This window comes from Gorilla gorilla, chromosome 4, assembly GCF_029281585.2.
Source record: "Gorilla gorilla gorilla isolate KB3781 chromosome 4, NHGRI_mGorGor1-v2.1_pri, whole genome shotgun sequence".
In the NCBI taxonomy this organism is placed as follows: domain Eukaryota; kingdom Metazoa; phylum Chordata; class Mammalia; order Primates; family Hominidae; genus Gorilla; species Gorilla gorilla.
The window spans coordinates 112000053-112026814 of NC_073228.2; the positions used below are offsets into that span (position 1 = coordinate 112000053).

Consider the following 26762-nt stretch of genomic DNA (forward strand, 5'->3'; position numbering starts at 1 on the left):
TGATCTTTCTATAATTAAGCAGCTAGCACTCCACCCTAATCTTGGAATTCATCATGAACTTGTAGCTTTATTATTCTTAATTGTCATGTAACTGCCTGAGCTTACGTTTCTAGCTACAGCTTTTCTGGATTCAGGATGGCAGTATAGAGTTAGTGGTAGTCTAAGAAAGAGTCAGGTCTAATTTAAATCTTACATTATGTTCAATTCTCTGCTTGTGCTTTGATGCCAATTGTTCCAATATTCTCTTAAAGAAAATAAATATCATTTCTATTGTCTTAAATGTGATTTCATGAAAGAAACCCAGAATGACACAGAAAGGAAGATGTGTTCATCAAGGTATAATTAGGAAAATAGAAACTACTATAAATATGAAATTACACAAAGGAAATTTCATTAAGGGAATTGGTTATTTTGGTGAAGGAGCAGCTAAGAAGACAAACTGGATATGGTAGCGTAAGCCAGAAACTTAGCAACAGCAGGAAACCACCAGCATCCCAAAGCTGAAGACACTGAAGCTGATCCCTTCAGCATCCCAAAGCTGAAGACACAAAAGGAAGAGTCAGTGTTACTGGGAGCCACACGCCACAGTCAGCCAACACAAGTTGGAGCTGCAGATCAGTCCAGGGCTGGAACCATGGAGGAGACAGAGGTGTTGCCAGAAATGCTACCTGAGTTAGAGAAGGAGAGAGAGAAAAACATTTATTGTAGCTTCTGCCTCCCTGTGGCATTCCTGTCTCCCACTAAATGCAGCCTGCAAAGTTAAGTCCCCCCATAGAATATATAGAGAGAAGAGCATGCTTAGAGAGAAGAAAGGTTCTGAGGGGAAGGAGGTCTGGTTCTGAGGGCAAGCAGCATGAAGCAAAAGAAAAGGAGGAGGAAGGGGGGCACAGGTTTCCAGCAATGAAAAGAAACAGAGTCACTCTAACAGGAGTTCTTTATAACAATCCAGAAACAGGAATAATTGCCAGAGTATTCCTGTACTTTGCCTGAGAAACCCACAGTGCTGACCAAGTTTGTTTTCTTCTTTGAGCCAGATGAAAGCTGCTTTCTTAGACACAGGAATATTGTTTCACTGTTAAAGACTCAAGATTGATAGTCAATTGCATGTTCAAAACGGCCTCTGATAAAACACAATAACCAAGCATTTCCTCTGGTGAATGTAACAGAGAAAGTTCCAGTGGGAAGCTTTTTCTTGAAAAAAAAAATAAAATCGATGGCCAATCATCCCACTGGGATACAATCAATTGACAGAAGTCTACAGTGGGGGAAGCAGCTATGCTCCTGAAGGTTTTGTAAATACACTGTGATCAACAGCTTTTGTGTAAATGCCTGTAATACCTCTGGGCTAGAGAGCAAACATGTGAAGAGCTCAATTGCCTTTAGTCAATGTACTCTATTGGACTCTATTATTGGGCAAGTGTGTCTAGAGAAGCGGGAGCTCAAAACCAAACTCTAATCCCAAAATTATTAGAGAAAATAACGAGTAATAACATGTAAGGCCAAATTCTGCTAAAATGTTGAGGTTCCAAGCTAAAATTTTACAACACTCTGTCTCATTAATAACTAACTTCTAACGATTAATAACAGGGAATTACTATGAAAATGAATTCCCTATATTTAAAGAATGCAACTACAATAAAGACACAACATAATTTATCTTGCTTTCAATATCCAGGAGCCCCTTTAGAATCATGGAGAACACTTTCGTTCATCAGTATAGACTTCACACAACATTAAACAAAATTGCAAAGAAAAAGATAATACATAGATTCTTTGGATTAGCTATGATTAACAACTGGCGCAGTGTGAATGTATGTACTGTGTTGAAGTATGCATGTAAATGAATAAACAATACGTATAAACACAGGTACTTCCCTGTGGCTGATTGTGGTAGACAAGATCTGCCCAGGTGCAGTAAAAATGGTTCTGAAATAAGATAGTTTAGTTAATTAAAAATAAAATACAGTTAAGTATTTTATACATGTACAAAGCAATTGTCTATAACTATTAATGTTTTAATACATGTTTTAAATTAATGTTTTTAAAATAAATTGGATTCTATTTAATTCTCAATACATGCTTACTTCAAGTTAATAAATGAGATATGCTTATTTTTTTCTCAGTAGTATATTTTCTCATTAAATTAAATTATTAATTTATTCTCATTAAGCTCCAAACCTGGTTTCTCTAATTCGGGCAGTCTGTTCTGCTGATTTAGAAATGGGACCCCTTCCATGTTCAATATCACTCTTTATGTATAAACCACAACACTAGGGGAAGTAGAGTGACACTGATCCTTAAATAAAATTTCTGCCACAAAACGCTGTAAATGAATTTGAAAGTAAAAAAAAAAAAAAAAAAAATGAAAGCAACAGCTCATAATCTCTTTCTTGGATAAAGACTGACCTCATGTGTTAGAGACCAGATAAAATAGAGTTGATATCCTTTTTACAAGAGTATTTTCAACAAAAACCACAATTTACAAACAAGTATGTGATAAACATTCAGAGTGGACTGAGGATAATATAAGCAAAGCAAAATAATATTTAAAATATAAAGCCATGATCCAAGAAAGGCTCTTTCAAAAACAATTGCCAATTCTCTTCATTTTATATTTATATGTTTATGTTAAAGCCTGAAGCAACCATTTTATCAAAAGACAGATGCCACAAAGAAACTTATCGACTCACTTTATTTGTTAGGACTTTTATAAACTGAGTCATTTGAAAGATGAATTCATTTATTTTACTAGTGTGATACTGATACCTATTACCATTGAAGTTGCTGAAATGAAAATGTAGCACAAACAAATACACATTACAACTAGAGTGTAAGTAATAGAGTTATAAAATATAAAAGAGTACCCTCACTGATCAGGTATTACTGACTAAACAGAATGAAAAAATAAAAGTGGTAAGTTTCTATTGCTTATGTAGATGTTGTCTATACTAATTTATGAAAACATCAAAGTCACTAATTCGGGCAGTAATAATAAGGTAGAAGAGTATATCCCAGTTTCCCCTTAGCCAAAGGAGATGCAATCCAAGACTCCCAGGGGATGCCTGAAACTGAGAATAATACAGAACTCTATCTATACTATATTTTTTCCTATATAGTAACAGGTAGGTAGCATATATAGGATGGATATGCTGGACAAAGACGATTCATAGCCCTGGCAGGAGGTAGTGGGACAGTGCAAGATTTCAACACACTACTTAGAACAGCTGCAATTTAACACTTACTAAGTGTTTATGTCTGAAATTTATCATCTAACAGTTTCGGCCTGTGGTTGACTGCAGGTAACTGACGCCTGGGAAAATGAAACAGCAGATGGTGGGATCTACTGGATCCCCTTATTCAGTGTATTGCTATAGTACGAGTTTTTTAAATGCGTTTTAAAAAATACTATTTTAGTTACACAGTGCGTTTAACTTAAATAATTAAGCAACCTTTAATGGGTCAGCAGGAAAAGAAAAAATTATACAACAAAGAGTAAACAAACATAGTTATTAATCTTAACATTCAGCACTGACACTCAGGTAGAAAAAAGGTCATAAAGTTTTTAAGTAAGTTTTATTTTCATAAAATTATTGTATCTTATGTTAATGAAAGAACATAAGTACGTCAGGACTAACAAGTTATGAGGAACTTTCGTACATCATGATGAATATTTTTTAATTAGCTTTTTTTTTTTTTATGGTTCAACCACTTCTTTAGTTATGTGCCAAGCACTCTTCCTCATGCATCCCTAGAGGCAGGTAGATGCTATTACTATCCTTGTTTTACAGATGAGGAAACTGAGGCAGAGAGATTAGGTGATTTGTCCTAGGTCATACAATCAGCAATCATACAATTAGCTTTGTTGACTGCAATAAATGCGTTGCTGGCCTTGGCAAACTTCTAAGAAAAAAATATCAATTAATGGATCACATCAGGCCTAGATAATCAAAGCTTATATTCTCAACACTTGATTTTTGGCTCAACTCTTAACTGCTAAAAAGCTAAAAAGTAGCAAAAGCATGGTCATCCAACAAAACCCTTTCATAATACTGTACTCACTAGGTCATATTCATTAGGGAATATTTCAGAGCTGAATGAATTTAAGAACATACTTTTTACATCTCAGAATATCACTCAAGCACCTATAATTAATCAGAAACAAATGAAATGATAACCTATGACAAAGCAGCAATATTACCATTTAAGTAGTAAAACAGTATGTTCTTTCTGTAGAGTAAGGCAATCTAAACCAATTGATTGTTTGAAAATTTAAAAGGCAAGAAAGTTAATTTTTCATTTCTAGTCTCTGAATAAACAAAAAAAGGAGGATGAAAATTGAGTTAGCTGCATGAATGAACATTCTTTCAGTTACTTATGTTAAATCAACTGAAAAAATCAATTTTGTTTTCCTTTAAAAACATTTAACATTTCCAACCATAAGCACTTTTAAAATATGTGCTTTTCTTGAAGTTCTTTAAATGTGATTATGATACAAGAAAATATCACAAGTTTTACCTAGCTGTCTGTTACCTTCCTAAGGAACTCTGTTTTTAAAAAACAATATAAAACAAAACTCAACCAAACCCATACGCAACATATCCCAAATATTCGGTTAATGTTTGTAAGCTGTTGATAAATAATTATAAATATAAATAAAAATTCTCTACCATCTTAATAGTTATTTAATATAAGGTCTTTTCTTTTTTCTTTTTTCCTTTCAGAGATAGGATCTCACTGATTGCAGTGGCATGATCATGGCTCACAGTAGCCTCAAATTCCTGGGCTCAAGCAATCCACCCACCTCAAGCCTCCAGAGTAGCTGGGAATACAGGCATACACCACCAAACCCAGCTAATTTTTTGTAGAGATGGGTCTTACTATATTAATAGCCCAGGCTGGTCTTGAACTCCTGGCCTCAAGGAATCCTCTCACCTCGTCATCCCAACGTACTAGGATTACAGGCATGAGCCAACACACCCACCCTAAAAAAAGGTCTTCTTGACTACTGATTGAAATCATTTGTACTGATTTGATATAAATAAACACACAAGAGATTTGTGACATTATATTGATGAAGTTACAGCATTTCTAAGGCTTGCCTTTGAACTACATGTAAAAATAACTTGCCATTTTTGGCATTTCAGACTCTACAGGTAGCCTATTCAACATATAAAATAATATATGTTAATACATATTATCCTAAGCATTTTCCATGTCATTATGTATTCTTGAAAAGTATAATATTGAATAGTACAATTTTATCATGTTAGACTAACATCAACATTTTTAATTTTTTTACCCCTTAAAAGTTTTTTAATCATTATGGAAATTTTCATATATAAACAAAAGTATTGAGAAGGTATAATAAACCTTCATGTCTTAAAACCTAGCTCGATTATCAATATTTTGCATTTTTTTTTTCTTTCAGAAACAGGGTCACACTCTGTTGCCCAAGCTGGAGCGCAGTGGTGTGATCGAAACTTACTGCAGACTCTAACTCTTGGGCTCAAAAGATCCCCCCGTTTCAGCCTTCCAAGCAGCTAGGACCATAGCATGTGCCGCCATGCCTAGCTAATTTCTAATTTTTTTTTTTAGAAACAGGGTTTGTCACCCTGTCTCTAAAAGTCACATCCTTTATTATCATACAAGCCACCCTCCCGCTTCAGCATGCCAAGCATCTGAGATTACAGGCACAAACTACATTGCTGGCCCAATATTTTCACGATTTTTGTTTCCTTTATTGGCCTATGCACTTTTATCTTTTTCTTGTTTTTAGTCCCTTTGTAATATTTTAAACCAAATCCCTAATACTGTGTCATTTTACCAGGAAATAAAGTATGTGTCTCTTACTGATAAAAATTTAACAAGCATACCACTATCATTCTTGACAAAACTAACAATAATACCTTGTTATCATTCAATGACTACTTCACATTCAAGTTTTCTCAATAATCTCAAGGATATATATTTTAATGTTGTTTTGTTACTGTCAGGATTCAAGCAAAATCTCCACATCACATTTAGTTGTTTTGTCTTGAGTGTTTTCTATAAAAATGTCTCTCTTTCTTTTCTACATTGTTTTTTCCTTGGAGAAACTGGGTCATTTGCGTTAGACAAATCTAGATTTAGCTGATTGTCTTTTTGTGGTATTATTTAACATGATGCTTTAATCCTACTATTTCCTGTAAATAGGTAAATATAGAGGCAGATTAGATTCAGGCTTTTTGTTTTGTTTTGTTTTTTAGACAGAGTCTTGCTCTGTCACCCAGGCTAAAGTGCAGTGAGTGGCATGATCTCAGCTCACTGCAACTTCTGCCTCCCGGTCCCGGGTTTCAAGCAATTCTTGTGCCTCAGCCTTCCGAGTAGATGGGATTACAGTCACTCCCCACCCTGCCTGGCTAATTTTTGTATATTTAGTAGCAAGAATACTATATAAATGATGCTGTGTACTCTCTACTGCATCACCTCAAGAGTACTTAAGGTCTGCTGTCTCACTTTTCTTCATGCTAAGATTGATCAGTGAGTTAAATGCTATCAACTTCTTCCCTCCATTATGATATTCCTACATGGGAATATCAATCCACATATAATCGCTTTTGCTTTCATTGATGATGATCATTGCCTCGGTCCATTATTTCAAGATAACTGCAAAATTATAATTTTCTAATTCTATCATTCCTCTTTCATTTGTCACTAGAATCCTATTCAGAAGAACTTTCCCTTATGAATTATGTGGTTACTTTTTTGTAATTCCTATAAGAAAACAAGGATAAATATGTGATTCTCATTTTGTTTACTCATTTTTAGAGTAATAAACTGCTGCCTTATTAAGTTCCAAAGATGACCGATGAGCTTTTCTTTAAAAACATCTTTACTGAAGAAAAACTGACATACCAAAGACTGCACATACATATTTAAAATGTATAATTTGGTAAGGTTTGACATGTGCACCATGAAATATTTACCACAACCAACATAATATATGTCATCCCCCAAAGTCGTCACATGCTCCATTGTACTCCTTCCTTTTTGTTCCTCTCTCCTCCCTCCCCTCCCTTACTGGTGGGCTCTTTGTAACTTGACAATCATTTGCATTTCTTAGAATTTCACAGATGAAACAGAACTCTTTTTTTAATCTGGCTTGTTATACTCAGCAAAATTATTTTGAGATTAATCCATGTGATAGTATGTATCAGTAATTCATTCCTTTAACACCCTGTGTGGTATTCCATTGTATAAATACACCAGATTGTTTATACGTACACCAACTGACAGACATTTGGGTGGTTTTAAGTTTGGGACTGTTTCTAATAAAGCTGCTATATGGATCCATGTCTTTGCATGTACCTGTGCTTTCATTGATCTTGAGTAAATACCGAGTCGTGAAATGACTGTATCATATAGCAGGTACACATTTAACAGTTTTAGAAATTACTAAAGTGTTTACCAAAGTAAACACTTTGGACCATTTTACATTCTCACAATGTGTAAAATTGGACCACAAGTATGTGTAACTGGACCACATATCTATGATACAGTTTAATTCATCAGTTAGGCATGAGATTAATAACAATAACTAATAATAAAATAGAACAATTATAACAATATGCTGTAATAAAAGTGATGTGAATGTGGTCTCCCCGACCCCCTCAAAATATCTTCTTGTTTTGTACTTTGGGTAACTGATACCACCCATGGAAAGTGAAACTGCAGATAAGGGAAAAGGGACTCTCTCCTTAATTTGCATGAAATTTCCATTCATCTAAGCTGTTGAATTAATAGAGGGTTCTGGTTTCTCTAAATTCTCACCAACAATTGATATGCAAGTTTTTTTTTTATTATACTTTAAGTTCTGGGGTACATATGGCAGAACGTGCAGTTTTGTTACATAGGTATACATATACCATGGTGGTTTCCTGCACCCATCAACCCGTCACCTACATTAGGTATTTCTCCTAATGTTATCCCTTCCCTAGCACCCCAGCCCCCAACAAGCCCCGGAGTGTGATGTTCCCCTCCCTATGTCCATGTGTTCTCATTGTTCAACTCCCACTTACGAGTGAGAACATGCAGTGATTGGTTTTCTTGTCATAGTTTGCTGAGAATGATGGTTTGCAGCTTCCTCCATGACCCTGCAAAGGACATGAACTCATCTTTTTTATGGCTGCATAGTACTCCATGGTGAATATGTGCCACATTTTCTTTATCCAGTATATTATTGATGGACATTTGGGTTGGTTCCAAGTCTTTGCTATTGTGAATAGTGCTGCAGTAAACATACGTGTGCATGTGTCTTTATAGTAGAATGATTTATAATCCTTTGGGTATATACCCAGTAACGGGATTGCTGGGTCAAATGGTATTTCTAGTTCTAGATCCTTAAGGAATCACCACAGTCTTCCACAATAGTTGAACAACACTCCTACCGAGTGTTGTACAGTGTCCCTATTTCTCCACATCCTCTCTAGCATCTGTTGTTTCCTGACTTTTTAATGATTGCCTTTAATGATCTGGTGTGAGGTGGTATCTCATTGTGGTTTTGATTTATATTTCTCTAATGACCATTGATGATGAGCATTTTTTTCATATGTCTGTTGACTGCATAAATGTCTCCTTTGAGAAGTGTCTGCTCATATTATTTGCCCACTTTTTGATGGAGTTGTTCTTTTCTTGTAAATTTGTTTGAGTTCTTTGTAGATTCTGGATATTAACCCTTTGTTAGATGGATAGATTGCAAAAATCTTCTCCCAATCTGTAGGGCCTATTCACTCTGATGATAATTTCTTTCGCTGTGCAGAAGCTCTTTAGTTTAATTAAATCCCATTTGTCTATTTTGGCTTTTGTTGCCATTGCTTTTGGTGTTTTAGAGATGAAGTCTTTGCCCATGCCTATGCCCTGAATGGTATTGCCCAGGTTTTCCTCTAGGATTTTTATGGACCTAGGTCTTACGTTTAAGTCTTTCACCCATCTTGAGGTGATTTTTGTATAAGGTGTAAGCAAAGGGTCCAGTTTCAGTCTTCTGCATATGGCTAGCCAGTTCTCACAACACCATTTCTTAAATAGGGAGTCTTTTCCTCATTGCTTGTTTTTGTCAGGTTTGTCAAAGATCAGATGGTTGTAGATACGTGGTGTTATTTCTTAGGTCTCTGTTCTGTTCCACTGGTCTATGTATCTGTTTTGGTACCAGTACCGTGCTGTTTTGGTTACTGCACCCTTATAGTATAGTTTGCAGTCAGGTAGCATGATGCCTCCAGCTTTGTTCTTCTTGCTCAGGACTGTCATGGCTATATGGGCTCTTTTTTGGTTCCATATAAATTTTAAAGTAGTTTTTTCCAATTATGTGAAGAAAGTCAGTGGTAGCTTCATGGGGATAGCTTTGAATCTATAAATTACTTTGGGCAGTATGGCCATTTTCATGATATTGATTCTTCCTATCCATGAGCATGGAATGCTTTTCCATTTGTTTGTGTTCTCTGTTATTTTCTTGAGCAGTGGTTTGTAGTTCTCCTTGAAGAGGTCCTTCACATCCCTTGTAAGTTGTATTCCTAGGTATTTTATTATCTTTGTAGCAATTGCAAATGGGAGTTCACTCATTATTTGGCTCTCTGTTAGTCTGTTATTGGTGTATAGGAATGCTTGTGATTTTTGCACATTGATTTTGTATCCTGAGACTTTGCTGAACTTGCTTATCAGCTTAAGGAGATCTTGGGCTGAGATGATAGGGTTTTCTAAATACATAATCATGTCATCTTCAAAAAGAGACAATTTGACTTCCTCTCTTCCTATCTGAATACTCTATTTCTTTCTCTTGCTTGATTGTCCTGGCCAGAACTTCCAATACTATGTTGAACAGGAGTGGTGAGAGAGGGCATCCTTGTCTGGTGCCGGGTTTCAAAGGGAATGATTCCACTTTTTGCCCATTCAGTATGATACTCACTGTGGGTTTGTCATAAATAACTCTTATTATTTTGAGATATGTTCCAACGATACCTAGTTTTTTGAAAGTTTTTAACATGAAGTGGTGTTGAATTTTGTCGAAGGCCTTTTCTGCATCTGTTGAGATAATCATGTGTTTTTTGTCATTGGTTCTGTTTATGTGACGAATTACATTTATTGATTTTCTCATGTTGAACTAGGCTTGCATCCAAGGAGTGAAGCCAACTTGATCATAGTGGATAAGCTTTTTGATGTGCTGTTGAATTTGGTTTGCCAGTATTTTATTGAGGATTTTCGCATCAATGTTAATCAGGGATACTGGCCTAAAATTTTCTTTTTTTATTGTGTCACTACCAGGTTTTGGTAACAGGATGATGCTGGCCACATAAAATGAGTTAAGGAGGATTCCCTCTTTTTCTATTGTTTGGAATAGTTTCAGAGGAAATGGTACCAGCTCCTCTTTGTACTTCTGGTAGAATGCTGCTGTGAATCCGTCTGGTCCCAGATTTTTTTTTGGTTGGCAGACTATTAATTACTGCCTCAATTTCAGAACTTGTTACTGGTTTATTCAGGAATTCAATTTCTTCCTCATTTAGACTTGGGAGGGTGTATGTGTCCAGGAATGTATCCATTTCTTCCAGATTTTCTAGTTTATTTGCATAGAGGTGTTTATAGTATTCTCTGATGGTAGTTTGTATTTCTGTGGGATCAGTGTTGATATTCCCTACACCATTTTTTATTGCATCTATTTGATCCTTCTCTCTTTTTTCTTTATTATTCTGGCTTGTGGTCTATCTATTTTGTTGATCTTTTCAAAAACCCAGCTCCTGGATTCATTGATTTTTTTAAGGTTTTTTCATGTCTCTATCTCCTATAGCTCTGCTCTGATCTTGGTTATTTCTTGTCTTCTACTAGACTTTGAATTTGTTTGCTGATGCTTCTCTAGTTCTACTAATTTTGATGTTAGGGTGTCAATTTTAGATCTTTCCTGCTTTCTCTTGTGGGTATTTAGTGCTATAAACTTCCCTCTACACACTGCTTTAAATGTGTCCTAGAGATTCTGGTATGTTGTGTCTTCATTCTCATTGGTTTCAAAGAACATCTTTATTTCTCCTTTCATTTTGTTATTTACCCAGCAGTCATTCAGAAGCAGGTTGTTCAGTTTCCATGTAGTTGTGTGGTTTTGAGTGAGTCTCTTAATCCTGAGTTCTAATTTGATTGCACTGTGGTGTGAGAGACTCTTTGTTATGATTTCTGTTCTTTTGCATTTGCTGAGGAGTGTTTTACTTCCAATTATGTGGTCAATTTTAGAATAAGTGCAGTGAGGTGCTGAGAAGAATATATATTCTGTTGATTTGGGGTGGAGAGTTCTGTAGATGTCTATTAGGTCCTCTTGGTCCAGAGCTGAGTTCAAGTCCTGAGTATCCTTGTAAATTTTCTGTCTCATTGATCTGTCTAATATTGACAGTGGGGTGTTAAAGTCTCCCACTATTATTGTGTGGGAGTCTAAGTCTCCTTGTAGGTCTCTAAGACTTGCTTTATGCATCTAGGTGCTCCTGTATTGGGTGCATATATATTTAGGATAGTTAGCTCTTCTTGCTCCATTGGTCCCTTTACCATTATGCAATGCCCTTCTTTGTCTCTTTTGATCTTTGTTGGTTTAAAGTCTGTTTTATCAGAGATTACTATTGCAACTCCTGCTTTTTTGTTTTTGTTTTTGTTTTCCATTTGCTTGGTAAATATTCCTCCATCCCTTCCCTTTATTTTGAGCCTATGTGTGTCTTTGCAGGTGAGATGGGTCTCCTGAATACAGCACACTGACGGGTCTTGACTCTTTATCCAATTTGCCAGTCTGTGTCTTTTAATTGGGGCATTTAGCCAGTTTAAATTTAAGGTTAATATTGTTATGTGTGAATTCGATCCTGTCATTATGATGCTAGCTGGTTCTTTTGCTCATTAGTTGATGGAGTTTCTTCATAGTATCGATGTTCTTTACAATTTGGTATGTTTCTGCAGTGGCTGGTACTGGTTTCTCCTTTCCATGTTTAGTGCTTCTTTCAGGAGCTCTTGTAAGGCAGGCCTGGTGGTGACAAAATCTCTCAGCATTTGCTTCTCTGTAAAGGACTTTATTTCTCCTTTGCTTATGAAGGTTAGTTTGGCTGAATATGAAATTCTGGGTTGAAAATTCTTTTCTTTAAGAATGTTGAATATTGGCCCCCACTCTCTTCTGGCTTGTAGGATTTCTGCAGAAAGATCCCCTGTTAAGTCTGATGGGCTTCCCTTTGTGGGTAACCCAACCTTTCTCTCTGGCTGCCCTTAACATTTTTTCCTTCATTTCAACCTTGGTGAATCTGATGATTATGTGTCTTGGGGTTGCTCTTCTCAAGGAGTATCTTTGTGGTGTTCTCTGTACTTCCTGAATTTGCATGTTGGTCTGTCTTGCTAGGTTGGGGAAGTTCTCCTGGATAATATCCTGAAGAGTGTTTTCCAACTTGGTTTCATTCTCCCCGTCACCTTCAGGTACATCAATGAAACACAGATTTGGTCTTTTCACACAGTCCCATATTTCTTGTTCCTTTGTTTGTTCCTTTTTATTCTTTTCTCTAATCTTGTCTTCTCTCTTTCTTTCATTAAGTTGATCTTCAATCAATGATATCCTTTCTTCCGCTTGATCAGTTCAGCTATTGAAATTTGCATATGCTTCATGAAGTTCTCATACTGTGTTTTTCAGCTCCAGCAGGTCATTTACATTCTTCTCTACACTGGTTATTCTATTCCAGTTAGCGATTCGTCTAACCTTTTTTCAAGGTTCTTAGCTTCCTTGCATTAAGTTAGAACCTGCTCCTTTAGCTCGGAAGAGTTTGTTATTACCAACCTTCTGAAGCCTACTTTTGTCAATTCGTCAAACTCATTCTCCATCCAGTTTTGTTCTCTTGCTGGCGAGGAGTTGTGATCCTTTGGAGGAGAAGAGGCTTTCTGGTTTTTGGAATTTTCAGCCTTTTTGTGCTGGTTTCTCCCCATCTTTGTGGATTTATCTACCTTTGCTCATTGATTTTCGTGACCTCTGAATGGGGTCTTTGAGTCGACATGCTATTCCTTTCTGTTTCTTAGTTTTCCTTCTGACAGTCAGGCCCCTCAGCTGCTGTCTGCTGGAGTCTGCTGGTGGTCCACTCCTGACCCTGTTTGCCTGGATATCACCAGCAGAGGCTGCAGAACAGCAAAGATTGCTGCCTGATCTTTCCTCAGGAAGCTTCATCCCAGAGGGGCACCTGCCAGATGCCAGCCAGAGCTCTCCTGTGTGAGATGTCTGTCAGCCCCTAGTGGGAGGTGTCTCCCAGTCAGGATACACAGGAGTCAGGGACCCACTTGAAAAGGCAGTCCGATCCTTAGCAGAGGTTGAATGCTGTGCTGGGAAGTACGCTGCTCTTTTCAGAGCTGTCAGGCAGGAACATTTAAGTCTGCTGAATCTTCACCCACAATTGCTCCTTTCTCCAGGTGCTCTGTCCCAGGAAGATAGGGGTTTTATCTATATGTCCCTGACAGGAGCTGTTGTCTTTTTTTTCAGAGATGCCCTGCCCAGAGAAGAGGAATCTAGAGAGGCAGTCTAGCTGCAGCGGCCATGCTGAGCTGCACTGGGCTCCACCCAGTTTGAACTTCTCAGTGGCTTTGTTTACACTGTGAGCTTAAAACCGCCTACTCAAGCCTCAGCAATGGCAGGTGACCCTCCCCCTACCGAGCTCGAGCCACAGCAGGCTGCTGCTGTGCTGACAGTGAGAATTTCAAGTCAGGGGATCTTAGTTTGCTGGGCTCCATGGGGGTGGGACCCACCAAGCCAGACCACTTGGCTCCCTGGCTTCAGCACCCCTTTCCAGGGGAGTGAATGGTTCTGTCTTGCTGGTGTTCCAGGCCCCACTGAGGCATGGAAAAAAAGAACTCCTGCAGTTAGTTCGGTGTCTGCCCAAATGGCCGCCCAGTTTTGTGCTTGAAACCCAGAGCCCTGGTGTCATAGGCACCGCAGGGAATATCCCGGTTTGCAGATTGCAAAGACCATGGGACAAGCGCAGTATCTGTGCTGGAGTTCCTCAGGCTCAGACCCTCATGGCTTCCGCTGGGTAGGGGAGAAAATTCCCCAATCCCTTGCGCTTCCTGGGTGAGGCAATGCCCCACCCTGCTTCAGCTTGCCCTCCATGGGCTGCAGCCACTGTCCAACCAGTCCCAATGAGATGAACCGGGTACCTCAGTTGGAAATGCAGAAATCACCTGCCTTCTCCATCATTTTCGCTGGGAGCTGCAGACCAGAGCTGTTCCTATTCAGCCATCTTGCCAGCAATCTATGGCAAGTGTTTTTAACATTAGCCAATCTAATACGTGTGTGGTGGTATTTTAATATAGTTTTAATTTGCATGTCCCTAATCCCTAATGCTACTGAACATCTTTTCATGTGCTTATTTTCTTACTTAGTTTTGACAGTTCTTAATATATTCTAGACATAGTTTATCAGATATACAGTTTTCAATTATTTTTCCCAATCTGGGGCTTGTCTCCTTAACAGTACAGGAGTCCCTCTCCCCTATCTGCAGTTTCACTTTCCACAAGTGGTACCAGTTACCCAAGGTAGAGTTCCAGAAGATACTTTGAAGGGGTGGGGAGACCACACTCACATCACTTTTATAACAGCATATTGTTATAATTGTTCTATTTTATTATTAGTTATTGTTATTAATCTCATATTGTGCCTAGTTGATGAATTAAACTTTATCATAGGTATGAATGGGTAAGAAAAATCATAGCATACAAAAGGCTTGGTACTATCCATGGTTTAAGGCATCCACTGGGGGTTGTGGAATATATCCCACGAGGATAAGGGGGAACTACTGTATATGTCAAAGAGTAGAATATTTTAATTTTCATAAAGTGTAATTTATTAATTAGTAAATTTATTAATTGACTTTTTTTTTTTTTTTGAGACAGAGTCTCACTCTGTCACCCAGGCCAGAATGCAGTGGCTCAATCTTGGCTCACTGCAACCTCCACCTCCCGGGTTCAAGAGATTCTCCTGCCTCAGCCTCCCGAGTAACTGGGACAAGAGGCACATGCCACTGCACTCAGCTAATTTTTTTAAATATTTTTAGTAGAGACAGCATTTCACCATATTGGCCATGCTGGTCTCAAACTCCTGACCTCGTGATCTGCCCACCTCGACCTCCCAAAGTGCTGGGATTACAGGCACGAGCCACCGCACCTGGCCCGATTTATTAATTTTGATCAGGCTTTTGGTATCCTATTTTAGAAATCTTTGTCTAACCCAAGATCACAAAAGTTTTCTCCTATCTGTTCTTCTAGAACTTTTTTATTGATATCAAATTTATTTCCTACAAAAGTCATCCTCATAAATTGTACAGTTCAATGGTTTTTAGTACATTGAGTGACTTGTGCAACCATCACCAATATCTAATTTCAGAACATTTTCATTAGACTGAAAAGAAACCCAGTATACACGGGCATATTCTGGACATTTCATATAAACAAATCATATAGAAAAATAGCTTTTGTAGCTATCCTCTTTATCATAATGCTTCCAAGGCCATGTTACAGCCATATTATAGCATATTTCAGAACATCATTCTTTTTCATGGCTGAATAATATTCCTCTGTATGAATATACCACATTCTGCTTATACATACATGAGATGATAGGCATTTACATTGTTTCCACATTTTAGCTGTTGTGTATATTGCTGCTATGGGCATTCATGTACAAGTTTCTCTTTGAATCCTGTTTTTAATTATTTTGATTCTATACTTAGGATTGAAATTTCTGGATCATATGGTAATTCTGTATTTAAACTTGTGAGGAACTGCCAAACTGTTTTCCATAGCAACTGCATAATTTTATATCCCCACCATTAATGTACAAGGGTTCTAATTTCTCCACTTCTTTGTCAACACTTGCTGTTGTCTACTTTTTTTATTACAACCATCCTAGTAGGTGTGAAGCTGTACCTCACTGGGGTTTCCCATTTGCATTTCCCAGTCATTTGCATAACTAATAATGTTGAGCAGCTTTTCATGTGCTTGGCAGCCAAGTATATCTTCTCTGGAGAAATATCTATTCAAGTCTTTTGCACATTTAAAAAAATTAGGCTGTCTTTTTGTTGCTAAGATATGAGTTATTTATATATTCAAGACACTTACCAGATATGTGATTTGCAAATATTTTTTCTTATTCTGTCGATTGCCTCTTCAATTTCTTGAGAGTATCCTTTGAATTTTTAATTGTGATAAAGTACAATTTACCTTTTTTTCTTCTGTTGCTCATGCTTTTGGTGTCATATCTAAGAATCCATTACTGAATTCAAGGTCATGAAGATTTCTCCCACGTTTTCTTCTACATGTTTCACAGTTTTAACTCCTACATTTAGGTCTTTGAACCAAAAATTATAGTTAATTTTTATATATGGTCTGAGGTAGAGGTCTAGTTTCACTCTTTTGGATACGGATATCCAGATATCCTTGCACCATGTGCTTAAGAGACTCTTCTTTTCTCATTGAATGGTTTTAGCACCCTTTCAAATATTAATAGGACATAGATGTGTGAGTTTATTTCTGGACGCTCAATCCTTTTCCATTGACTTACGTGTCTATCCATACATCAGTACCATACTGTTTTGGTTCTTATAGCTCTGTAGTAAGTTTTAAAATTGGGACATATGAGTCCTCCAACACTGGTTTTCTTTTTTTGAGATAGTTACGGCTCTTGAGTTGTCCTGCAATTCAATAATAATTTCAATATCAGATTTTCCATTAAAAAAAGCTGCTGAGATTTTTACAGAGATTCCACTGACTCTATAAAGTGCTTTGAGTAATACTGCCATCTTAACAATATTAAGTATTTTAAGATGAATAGTGGATGCCTTTTCATTATGTAGGTCTTCTTTAATTCCTTTCGGTAATGTTTTGTGGGTTTCAGTGATCCTTGGTTAAATGTATTTATAAATGTTTTATTATTTTTGATAATAATGTAAATGAAAGGTTTTTCTTTATTTCATTTGCAGATTATTCATTGCCAGCATATAAAATTATAACTTTTTAATGCTTCTTTTCAAAGTCTTTTTAATTTTTTTAACTGACAAAATTTGTATATATTTATGGTGTACAGCATGATGTTTTGATATAAGTATACATTGTGGAGTGGCCAGATCAAGATAATTAATATATGCCTTACCTCATATACTGAAAGGAGTTAGTTAGCTTGCCTTAGGTAGATAACAAGGGAAGGGTCCCAGAGAGGCCCCCGCCTGTGGGTCAGTGCTTCATCCCCACATAACATAAAAAGCAGCCTGAGAAAAAATTCAAGCAGCAGGTACCAATAAGGGAACTAGCACGGGGTGTTGTACCTAGAGACATGCCCACAGCTGCACAGACAGAAAAACCTCCAGCCCATTTGGATAAAAACTTGCACAAACCTCCAGCTAACTCAGATAAGGGAACAAGGCCAGGCACAGAATGCCTTTGTCCTTTGTATAGTCAGTGGGATCCCAGAAAAAGTTTCTTCTCCTTTTGTGGGCATGGGCACAGTGGGCTCCGGTGGGTTCCAGTGGGCACTCTACTTTCCTTTATTTGGACTGTAAGTCTGGCCTCTATGAATCATCACCTCAGCCCAATTGTTCCCAGGCCAAGCTGAGTCACGCATTCGCCAAGACAGCCTGCAGACTAAGCACATTCCTTCCCCTTCCCAGTCCATAAAAACCCTGGACCCCAGCCCCACAGTGGATACTCCCATTCCGGACCCCCTCTCTGCTGGCAGAGAGCTTTCTTCTTTTGCTTATTAAACTTTCACTGTAACCTCACCTTTGACCATGCTCCTTAATAGTCTTGGAGGTAGGACAAGAACTCCCAGCATTATCTCAGACAACAAAAGTTTGTTTCGATATTATATTGAAACAATATATACCCTTGTCATCCTTTTAATACCTATAGTATCTGTAGTTTTCTCAACCCTCTGAGCTGTAACACTGGCAACTTTTTTTTTGATCAGTGTGACTAGAGATTTATCAATTTTATCTATCTTATCAAATCGCCAGCTTTTGGTTTCATTAATTTCCTCTCTTTGCTTTCCATTTCAACATTGTTTCAATATTATATTATTTGTGGTCGACCACTTAAAATTTATTCTCTCAGCAATTTTCAAGTATACAATATAGTTACTTACTATAGTAAATATGTACTATATGTACTATGTACTATATGTACTACAGTCTATAGTCTATAGTCTATGATGTACTATAGATCTCTTGAGCTTACTCTTGCTGCCTAACTGAAATTTTGTATTCTTCAACCAGCACCTCCTCAATCCTTTCCCTCCCTTCAGCATCTGGTAACCACCATTCTAATCTGATTCTATGAGTCTGACTTTGTTAGATTCCACATGTAAGAAGATCATGCAGTATTTGTTTTTCTGTGCCTGGCTTATTTTACTTAACATAATCTCCCTCCAGGTTCATCCATGTTGTTGCAAATGACAGAAATTTCCTTCTTTTTAAGGCTGAATAGTATTCCATTGTGTGTATATACCATATTTTCTATTTTTTTTCTTTTTTTTTGAGACAGAGTCTCACTCTGTCGCCTAGGCTGGAGTGCAGTAGCCACTGCAAGCTCCACCTCCCAGGTTCACGCCATTCTCCTGCCGCAGCCTCCAGAGTAGCTGGGACTATAGGCGCCTGCTACCACGCCCATCTAATTTTTTAATATTTTTTTAGTAGAGATGGGGTTTCACCATGTTAGCCAGGATGGTCTCAAACTCCTGACCTCGTGATCCACCCGCCTCGGCCTCCCAAAGTGCTGAGATTACAGGTGTGAGCCACTGTGCCTGGCCTACATTTTCTTTATCCATTTATCCTTTAATGGACATTCCATATCAACTTTGGCTACTGTGAATAGTGCTGCAATGAAAGTAAGAGTGCAGACATCTCTTCAACATACTGATTTTATATCCTTTGGATACATACCCAGCAGTACTATTGCTGGCTCATATGGCAGTTTTATTTTTAATTTTTTTGAGTCACTTCCATACTGTGTTCTACAATGGCTATACTAATTTACATTTCTACCAAGAATGTTCAAGAGCTCCCCTTTTCCTACATCCTCACCAAAACTTGTTATCTTTCCCCTTTTAATAACAGCCATTCTAACAAGTGTAAGGTGATATCTCATTGTGGTTTTAATTTGCATTTCTCTGATGATTAGTGACACTGAGCATTTTTTTTCATATACTTGCTGGCCACATGTATGTCTCTTTTTGAAAAATGTCTATTTGGGTACTTTGCCCAGTTTTCAATCAGGTTATTTGTTTTCTTACTATTGAGTCGAGTTCGTTATATATTTTGGATAGTAACTCCTTATCAGATATATGGTTTGGAAATACTTTCTTCCATTCCATAGGTTATCTTTTCACTCTGTTGTTTCCTCTGCTATACAGATACAATGGATTTTTGTGTATTGATTTCCTAGCTTTGATTTATTTTGAGTGCCTAGTCAACTTTGCTTTTCTGGGATAAACTCTCATTAGGTCATGACATAATTATCCTTTTAAAATACTGTTAGACATGATTTTCCAAACTTTTGTTTACAATTTTTGAACCTATATTCATGAAAGATAGTGATGTTCAATTTTCTTCACTTAGAGTGTCTTTATCAAGTTTTTAAAATGTGGGTAATAATAGTCTCTTTTCTAGAAGACTTGTGTTGAATTGGTATTATTTCTTTCTTAAATATTTGGCAAAATTCAACAGTGAAGTCATCTGGGATGGGAGTATTGGAAAACTTTTAACTACAGAAGCAATTTCTTTAAGAAATACAGGGGTATTCAAGTTATCTATTTCTTCTTAAGTGAGCTTTGGTAGTTAGTGTTTTTCAAATAAATTTTCCATTTCATCTAAATTGTTGAATTGATAGGCCTAAAGATGTTCACTGGCTGGATGTGGTTGCTCACGCCTGTAATCTCAGCACTTTGAGAGGCTGACATGGGTGGATCACCTGAGGTCAGGAGTTCGAAACCAGCCTGGCTAACATGGTGAAACCCCGTCTCTATTACAAATACAAAAAATTAGCCGGGCGTGGTGGTGGGCGCCTGTAGTCCCAGATATTTGGGAGGCTGAGGCAGGAGAATTGCTTGAACCCGAGAGGTGGAGGTTGCAGTGAGCCAAGATCCCATTACACTCCAGCCTGGGCAACAAGATTGAAACTCTATCTCAAAAATTAAAATTAAAAAAAAGATGTTCATAATATAACCTTGTTATCCTTTTAATGCCTGTAGTATCTGTAGTTTTGTCAATCCTCTGAGCTATAACATTGGCAAGTTTTTTTTGATCAGTGTGACTAGAGATTTATCAATTTTATCTATCTTATCAAATCACTAGCTTTCGGTTTCATTAATTTCCTCTCTTCTTTTTGCTTTCCATTTCATTGATTTCCTCTTTGATCTTTACTATTTCCTTTTTTTTTTTTTTTTGCTTACTTTGGATTTAATTTGCTCCTTTCTCAAATTTCATAAAATGGAAGTTGAAGTCATGATTTGAAATCTTTCTTTTTTCTCATATTGGTACTTGTTTCATTATTTTTATCTAAGTAGTACTTTAGTAGCATCACACTAAATCTGATACATTGTGTTTTCATTTTCATTCATTTCAAAATACTTTCTAATTTCTCTTTTGATTTTGTCTTTACTCATGGGTTATTTAGGATTGAATGCATAAGGAGGGTCATCCACAAATCCCTGGGATTCTTCTATGCAGTTCTCTCCACTCCAGTATTCAGTCCTCTGAAATCTGCCTGTTTTGGTCTCCCTGGCCTTTCTGTTCTGTTTTGTCAACTCAGACAGTCTGCTGTGTGTTACCTGAGTTACCCCCCAACCTGTGCTGCAGTCTGGAAACTCTTTCAATGCACTAAACTGAGACAATCACAGAGCTCCTCCTGCCTGTTTCCTGTATCATAGGGATCATTGTCCTTGGTTGCCTGATATCCAGTGTCTTAAAAACCATTGTTTCCTATATTTTGTCTGTTTTTTTAAAGTTGTTTCAGGAAAGAGTAAATTTGGCCCCTGTTACGCCACCTAAGCTGGAAGAAGTCCAGTTTCGTTTTGCTTATATCATTATAAACCCATTTTTATATATTTTATTTCTTTTAATTCATTGCAGAATCTTCCTTTTCAATGCTCAAAATATCCCAGCCTAAGTCAGTAGGAGCCATTTCACGTTGCCTTTTGGGTCCTTCGACATGTTCCTTCTAGTCTCTTTAGTGGCAAATGACATGCAGGTCCCACAGTCTAAACACTGAAGGTAACTATATATTTGCATTTGCTGAACTTGTTTTTAAAAGTGGGGGAGAGAGCAAGATATACAGATTTTATATTTATATAACAGGTACACTACAATGAAAAGAACACACTTGTGTTAGAGTAGACCCAATTCTCCCACATACAAGTCACTAATACCCTTAACTGTTAAAAATGTAGACCTCAAAAATTCTTATCTTTGCTTCCTAAATATAGACCTCTAAGTTTCCAAACAGTCCCATAAATATGACTTTATCTTATCAACCTGTGTGCATTCAGTCTCGTTATTCTGGACTCTCATTTACACAGTCATAGCAGCTTAGAAAGGCTTCTTATCCCAATATTGCTTGAGATTAGCAGAATCTAAGTAATAATGGCATGTCATCAAGTAAATATTACAAAGTAAACGGGAATCCAGTCAAGCCTGAGAAAATCAAAATAAAATTAAATCAAAGGGACCACAAGAGGATATCAATGTCCTTCCATCTATTCCCAATCCTCTGTTTTCTTGCCCTTGATTTAAAAATCAAGATGTCACAAATCCCCAATTTTCCCTTCTAACCTACTAAATTAGACTTGATATTTCTTAGTTTCCATGAGAGCCCCTAACAGTCCCTTGTAGGCCAGTAATTCCTAAATTCATAGATTCTTCAGGGTGCAAAAAATTGCAGATCTGAAGACAGATCATCTAATACAGGCACATAATTTCAAAGACAGGAAACTAAGGTACAGAAATTTTATGCTCTTTGCCTCTCTCTTAGCAAACTTAGAAAGCCAGGGATTTAGTGACATCATGTGTTAAAGAGATTTTCTAAAGCATGTAAAAACATATTTAGGCTGATAACTCTTAACACTCTATATCTCACATCCTCTTGATTATTTATTATGTACTATGATGATAAGGAAAACACAACTTTTTAAGGGGTGTTTATATGATTACATACATTTTTGTGAATGTCTTAGTAACCAGTATGAAAACACTGCCAGAACGCAAATATCATAAAATAAAAAGCATTAATTTTATTAAAAACTGAGTCTACCCTTGGTTTTCAAGAGATAAACCAATTAAAATAGCTAAAATAGCTTTGCAGAACTGATGCATGTATAAAATGTCCTCTTTTGTCTTTACTCGAATCCAGAAAACTAAGCAACATTCATTGCTTAGTTGTACACACCAGTTTTCTCATCAAAGAAAAGGCTCTGTTGAAGAACAAAGATGTTCCTCAAAACTTTGAGGACTAACTGTAATACAAGTCCAATAGATTCTGATTGTTGATAGACCAAACCAGCAATCCTTGCCTAAAATCTTCAGAAGAACCATTTCAGCAAATTGAGCTTTCCAATGCAGACATTTGCTGTAGCTGTGTTTTACCACAGAGAATAATTGTGATCTTTTAAGTACCAGTGTACCATAATTTTTGGCCATCTCAAAATGCTGAGGGAAGCACTTACTGATCTAATAAGTCTTGTTTTGTCTTTAATGAGTACAATTTCAAGTAATTATAAAAAGCCCACATATGGCCATCACAACACTTGTTGTGCACAATCTGTTCAACCAAAGGCATTTTTACTCTACACCATAAACAGCATTAGATGTGACTAGAAAAACATTCATCTACCAAGATGCTCAGGCCAAGGTTATAGGAAATGAATTAAAAATTATGGTTACATGTGGTCTTGGTTACACTATCTGTTCTGATATAGCAATAATTGAGAATAACAGGCCTATCCTCTCCTCTAGCTTTAGGCTCTGATCCTCACAATAAAATTAAAGCTAATCAGTCCTTTAAGACATAGTACAACCACAGGCTCTGTTTCAGATACACTATACTAGAATAGTGATTTGATTTCTTAAAATCAAACTTTGTACTAATTTTCTATCAATTTAGATACTATGGCATCTTTTTTTTTTTTTTTTTTTTTTTGAGACGGAGTCTCATCTGTCGCCCAGGCTGGAGTGCAGTGGCGCAATCTCGGCTCACTGCAACCTCCGCCTCCCGGGTTTAAGCAATTCTCCCATCTCAGCCTCCCAAGTAGCTGGGATTACAGCCACCACACCACCACGCCCAGCTAATTTTTGTCTTTTAGTAGACATGGAGTTTCACCACGTTGGCCAGGCTGATCTCAGACTCCTGGCCTCAAGTGATTCACCTGCCTCGGCCTCCCAAAGTGCTGGGATTACAGGAGTGATCCATTGCGCCTGGCCCGCATCTGTTTTAATATTAATAGCTAAAATTTACTTAGCATTTACTGTGGTCTCTATTCTGAATCAAGTACCTTATATATATTACCTTATTTAATACCCTAAAAAATAATTTTCCCACTTAGCTAAGTGATAGACCCAATAATCCAATCTGAGGTTATAACGGCGCCCAGGGTCCTATTCACTGTGTGATCCTACCATAGTCCTAGGTAACTCATAAACATTTGCTCTTTTCCTAGGGAGTAAAGAAAGACATTATTTCCCATTAAACTGTAAGCTCAAAGAGATCTGAAGACATCAAACTGAAAGAGACCTGGGATCTTACCTGGTTTTTTTCATCATTGTGTTGCCAATACAGCAACTTTCTAATAGTTGTGAAATGAAGGAAGGTTGAAGGAAAAGGTTGCTCAGCTATAATAAGTCGGAAAAGGCAAGAATCACATTCATTTTCCTAAGTACTATAGGATAGAACTGAAATTTATACAGTAACAAATTTCAGATAACACATAGGTAAATTTTATAGTAGCCAGTTTTTCCATTACACAAATGTAAGAATTGGCTTTTAATTATTTTAAAGCTCTGGAAAGCAGTAGAGATGACACATCGCAGTAGAGATGACACATCAGTGAGAGATTACTGAAGAACTGGCAGTTTGATCATTTCTAAAAATATGAAATTTCATATAATTGTTATATTATTGAACTCTGAGCCACAATGTAAATTTTTGTCATATATTCACCTCTCTTTTCACCTTACATATTCAGCTTGATAATATGCACTGACCATATTCACTTTTTAAAGCCAAATACTCATAGGATCTAGTGATATATGAGCACTTAAAATTCAATCAAAATATCTTCTAAGCACAATATATTAACATTTAAATGATTCTTTTCATATACATTTCTTTGATATACATTTCATAGCCATTAGCAATGAAAAAGCAAAAAGCTTCTTGTTTAAATGAGTATTCCATTTCAGAAAGGATAAGTTTGGTATTGCTTTCTTCAACTCATTTTAACTTTTATCAAACATTAGTAGGCTTCTATAATGGTCTGACTGTCCCTTATTCAAGTAAATTAAACAATTTAGGGCTCATCACCTGTATGATACTCAAAAATACCAAGGAAAAGCAGCCATAGTACCTACCTTGGTTAGGTGAATGACTCCTTTAGAAGTGACTGAACAACCCATGAAGCCTACATATTGAAGCTCAGGACAGTGTTCAGCAAATGCTTTCACTGACTGATCTGTCACCTAGGGAAAAGACATGGATGAAGTTATTCAAGGTAACAGTCCAGTGAACTCAAGGATTTGGCTCCTGAAAATCCTCTCAGCCCCACCTTGCATCATTACTATTTCCTGCCCTGTTAGATCATTTGAATCAGCATACAAACATGCTATAATATTCCTGTATTTTTAAAAGTCGTCTCTTGACCCTACATCCACTTCTTATCACCCTGTTTTTATACTTCTTCAGAGATGTTGACACTGGCTACCTCCAATTCTTTACCTTCTCCCCTCCCTCTGTGTGTGTATATATACGTATATGTATATGTATACACACACACACACACACACACAAACACACACATATATGGTTGGTTTGTTTTTGGGTTTTTTGTTTTGTTTTGTTTTGACAGAGACTCACTGTGTTGCCCAGGATGGAGTGCAGTGGCACAATCTCGACTCACTGCAACCTCCGCCTCCCAGGTTCAACTGATTCTCCTGCCTCAGCCTCCCAAGTAGCTGGGACTACAGGCATGCATCACCACACCCAACTAGTTTTTTTGGGTTTTTTTGTTGTTGTTGTGTTTTGTTTTGTATTTTTAGTGGAGACGGGGTTTCACCATGTTGGCCAGGCTGGTCTCAAACTCCTGACCTTAAGTGATCCAGCCTCCTTGGCCTCCCAAAGTGCTGGGATTACAGGGGTAAGCAATCACACCCAACCAATATATATTTTTTTATTGACATTTAATTCACATACCATAAAATTCACCCTTTCAAAGAGTACAGTTCAGTATATTCGCAAGGTTATGCACCATTACCAATATCTAATTCCAGAATATGTTCACCACCCCACAAAGACCTCATGCCCATTAACGGTCATTCCCCTATTTCCCACTACCTCCAAGCCTGGCAATCTAGATTTTCCTATTCTGAACACTTTATATAAAAAGAACCACCAGTTTGTGACCATTTATGACTGGCTTCTTTCACTTAGCATAATGTTTTCAAGGTTCATCCATGTTGTAATATGTGTTGGAATTTCCTTACTTTTCAAGGATGAAAAATATTCCATTGTATGGATATACTACATTTTTATGGGTTGAATTATGTCTCCTTAAGATTCATATTTTGAAATCTTAACCCTCACTACCTCAGAATGTGATCTTATTTGGAAATGGGGCAGCTATTTCCAATAGTGAAGTAAATAGTTAATTTAGGATGAAGTTGTACTGGAGTGGAGGGGCCTCCCAATTCAATATAACTGGCGGAGCAGAGATGCACACACAGGGAGAATGCCATGTGAAGACTGGAGTTATGCTGCACAAGCCAAGGCACACCAGATTGCCAAAAAGAGTGCCAGAAGTTAGGCAAGAGGCCTGGAACAGATCCTTTCCTAGCACTTTAGAAGAAACATGGCCCTGCTAACACTTTGATCTTGGACTTCCAGGCTCTAGAACTGTGACACCATAAATTTCTATTGTTTAAGCCACTCAGTTTGTGGTACTTGGTTCTAACACCCTAGCAAGCTAATACACACATTTTCCACTCTCTCTTGATCTCATAGTAATCAAGGTTTTGTCCCTCTCATTCATTGTCATTATCCTATCAATTAAATGGTCAATCTCAATTATCCCAGCATTTCAGCAGCATCTGACACAATTGATGATTCTTCTGGAAACAATTCACTTGCTTCTTGTATCAACTATCATGGCTTTCCTCCTTCCTTACTGTTGGCTCTTGGTCACCTGGTTGAGTCCACCTCATCTCAGTCCTCAGCTCATTTCTCTTTTCCGTCTTACTTCATTCCTTAGGTGATCAAAACTAATTGCATGGCTCCTTAATAACTCTCCTAGTCCCTCTCTGTGTCTCACCACACTTTGATTTTCTTCATAACACTTATCACTACTGATCACATTACACACTTACTCACATATTAGTTTGTCACTCTTCCCCTCTCAAAATAACTCTTCCCTCCCTCTCCCCTAGAATAACCAACCATTATGATTTGCCTCAGACAGTTTCAGTCTTAGCACTGAAAAGTCCTATGACCCAGAAAACCAC

The 26762-nt window shown here is 37.3% G+C and overlaps 1 protein-coding gene across 3 annotated transcripts in view; it reads right to left on the minus strand.

Moving 5' to 3' along the window:
• FBXL17 (F-box and leucine rich repeat protein 17) overlaps nt 1-26762 on the minus strand; it is a 525329-nt gene that overhangs the window by 341189 nt on the left and 157378 nt on the right. For all 3 annotated transcript variants that reach the window (XM_019028327.4, XM_063706701.1, XM_055388717.2), the window contains exon 5: nt 24621-24728. In XM_019028327.4, coding sequence (XP_018883872.2) covers nt 24621-24728 — 108 coding nt within the window. The remainder of the gene's footprint in view (nt 1-24620; nt 24729-26762) is intronic.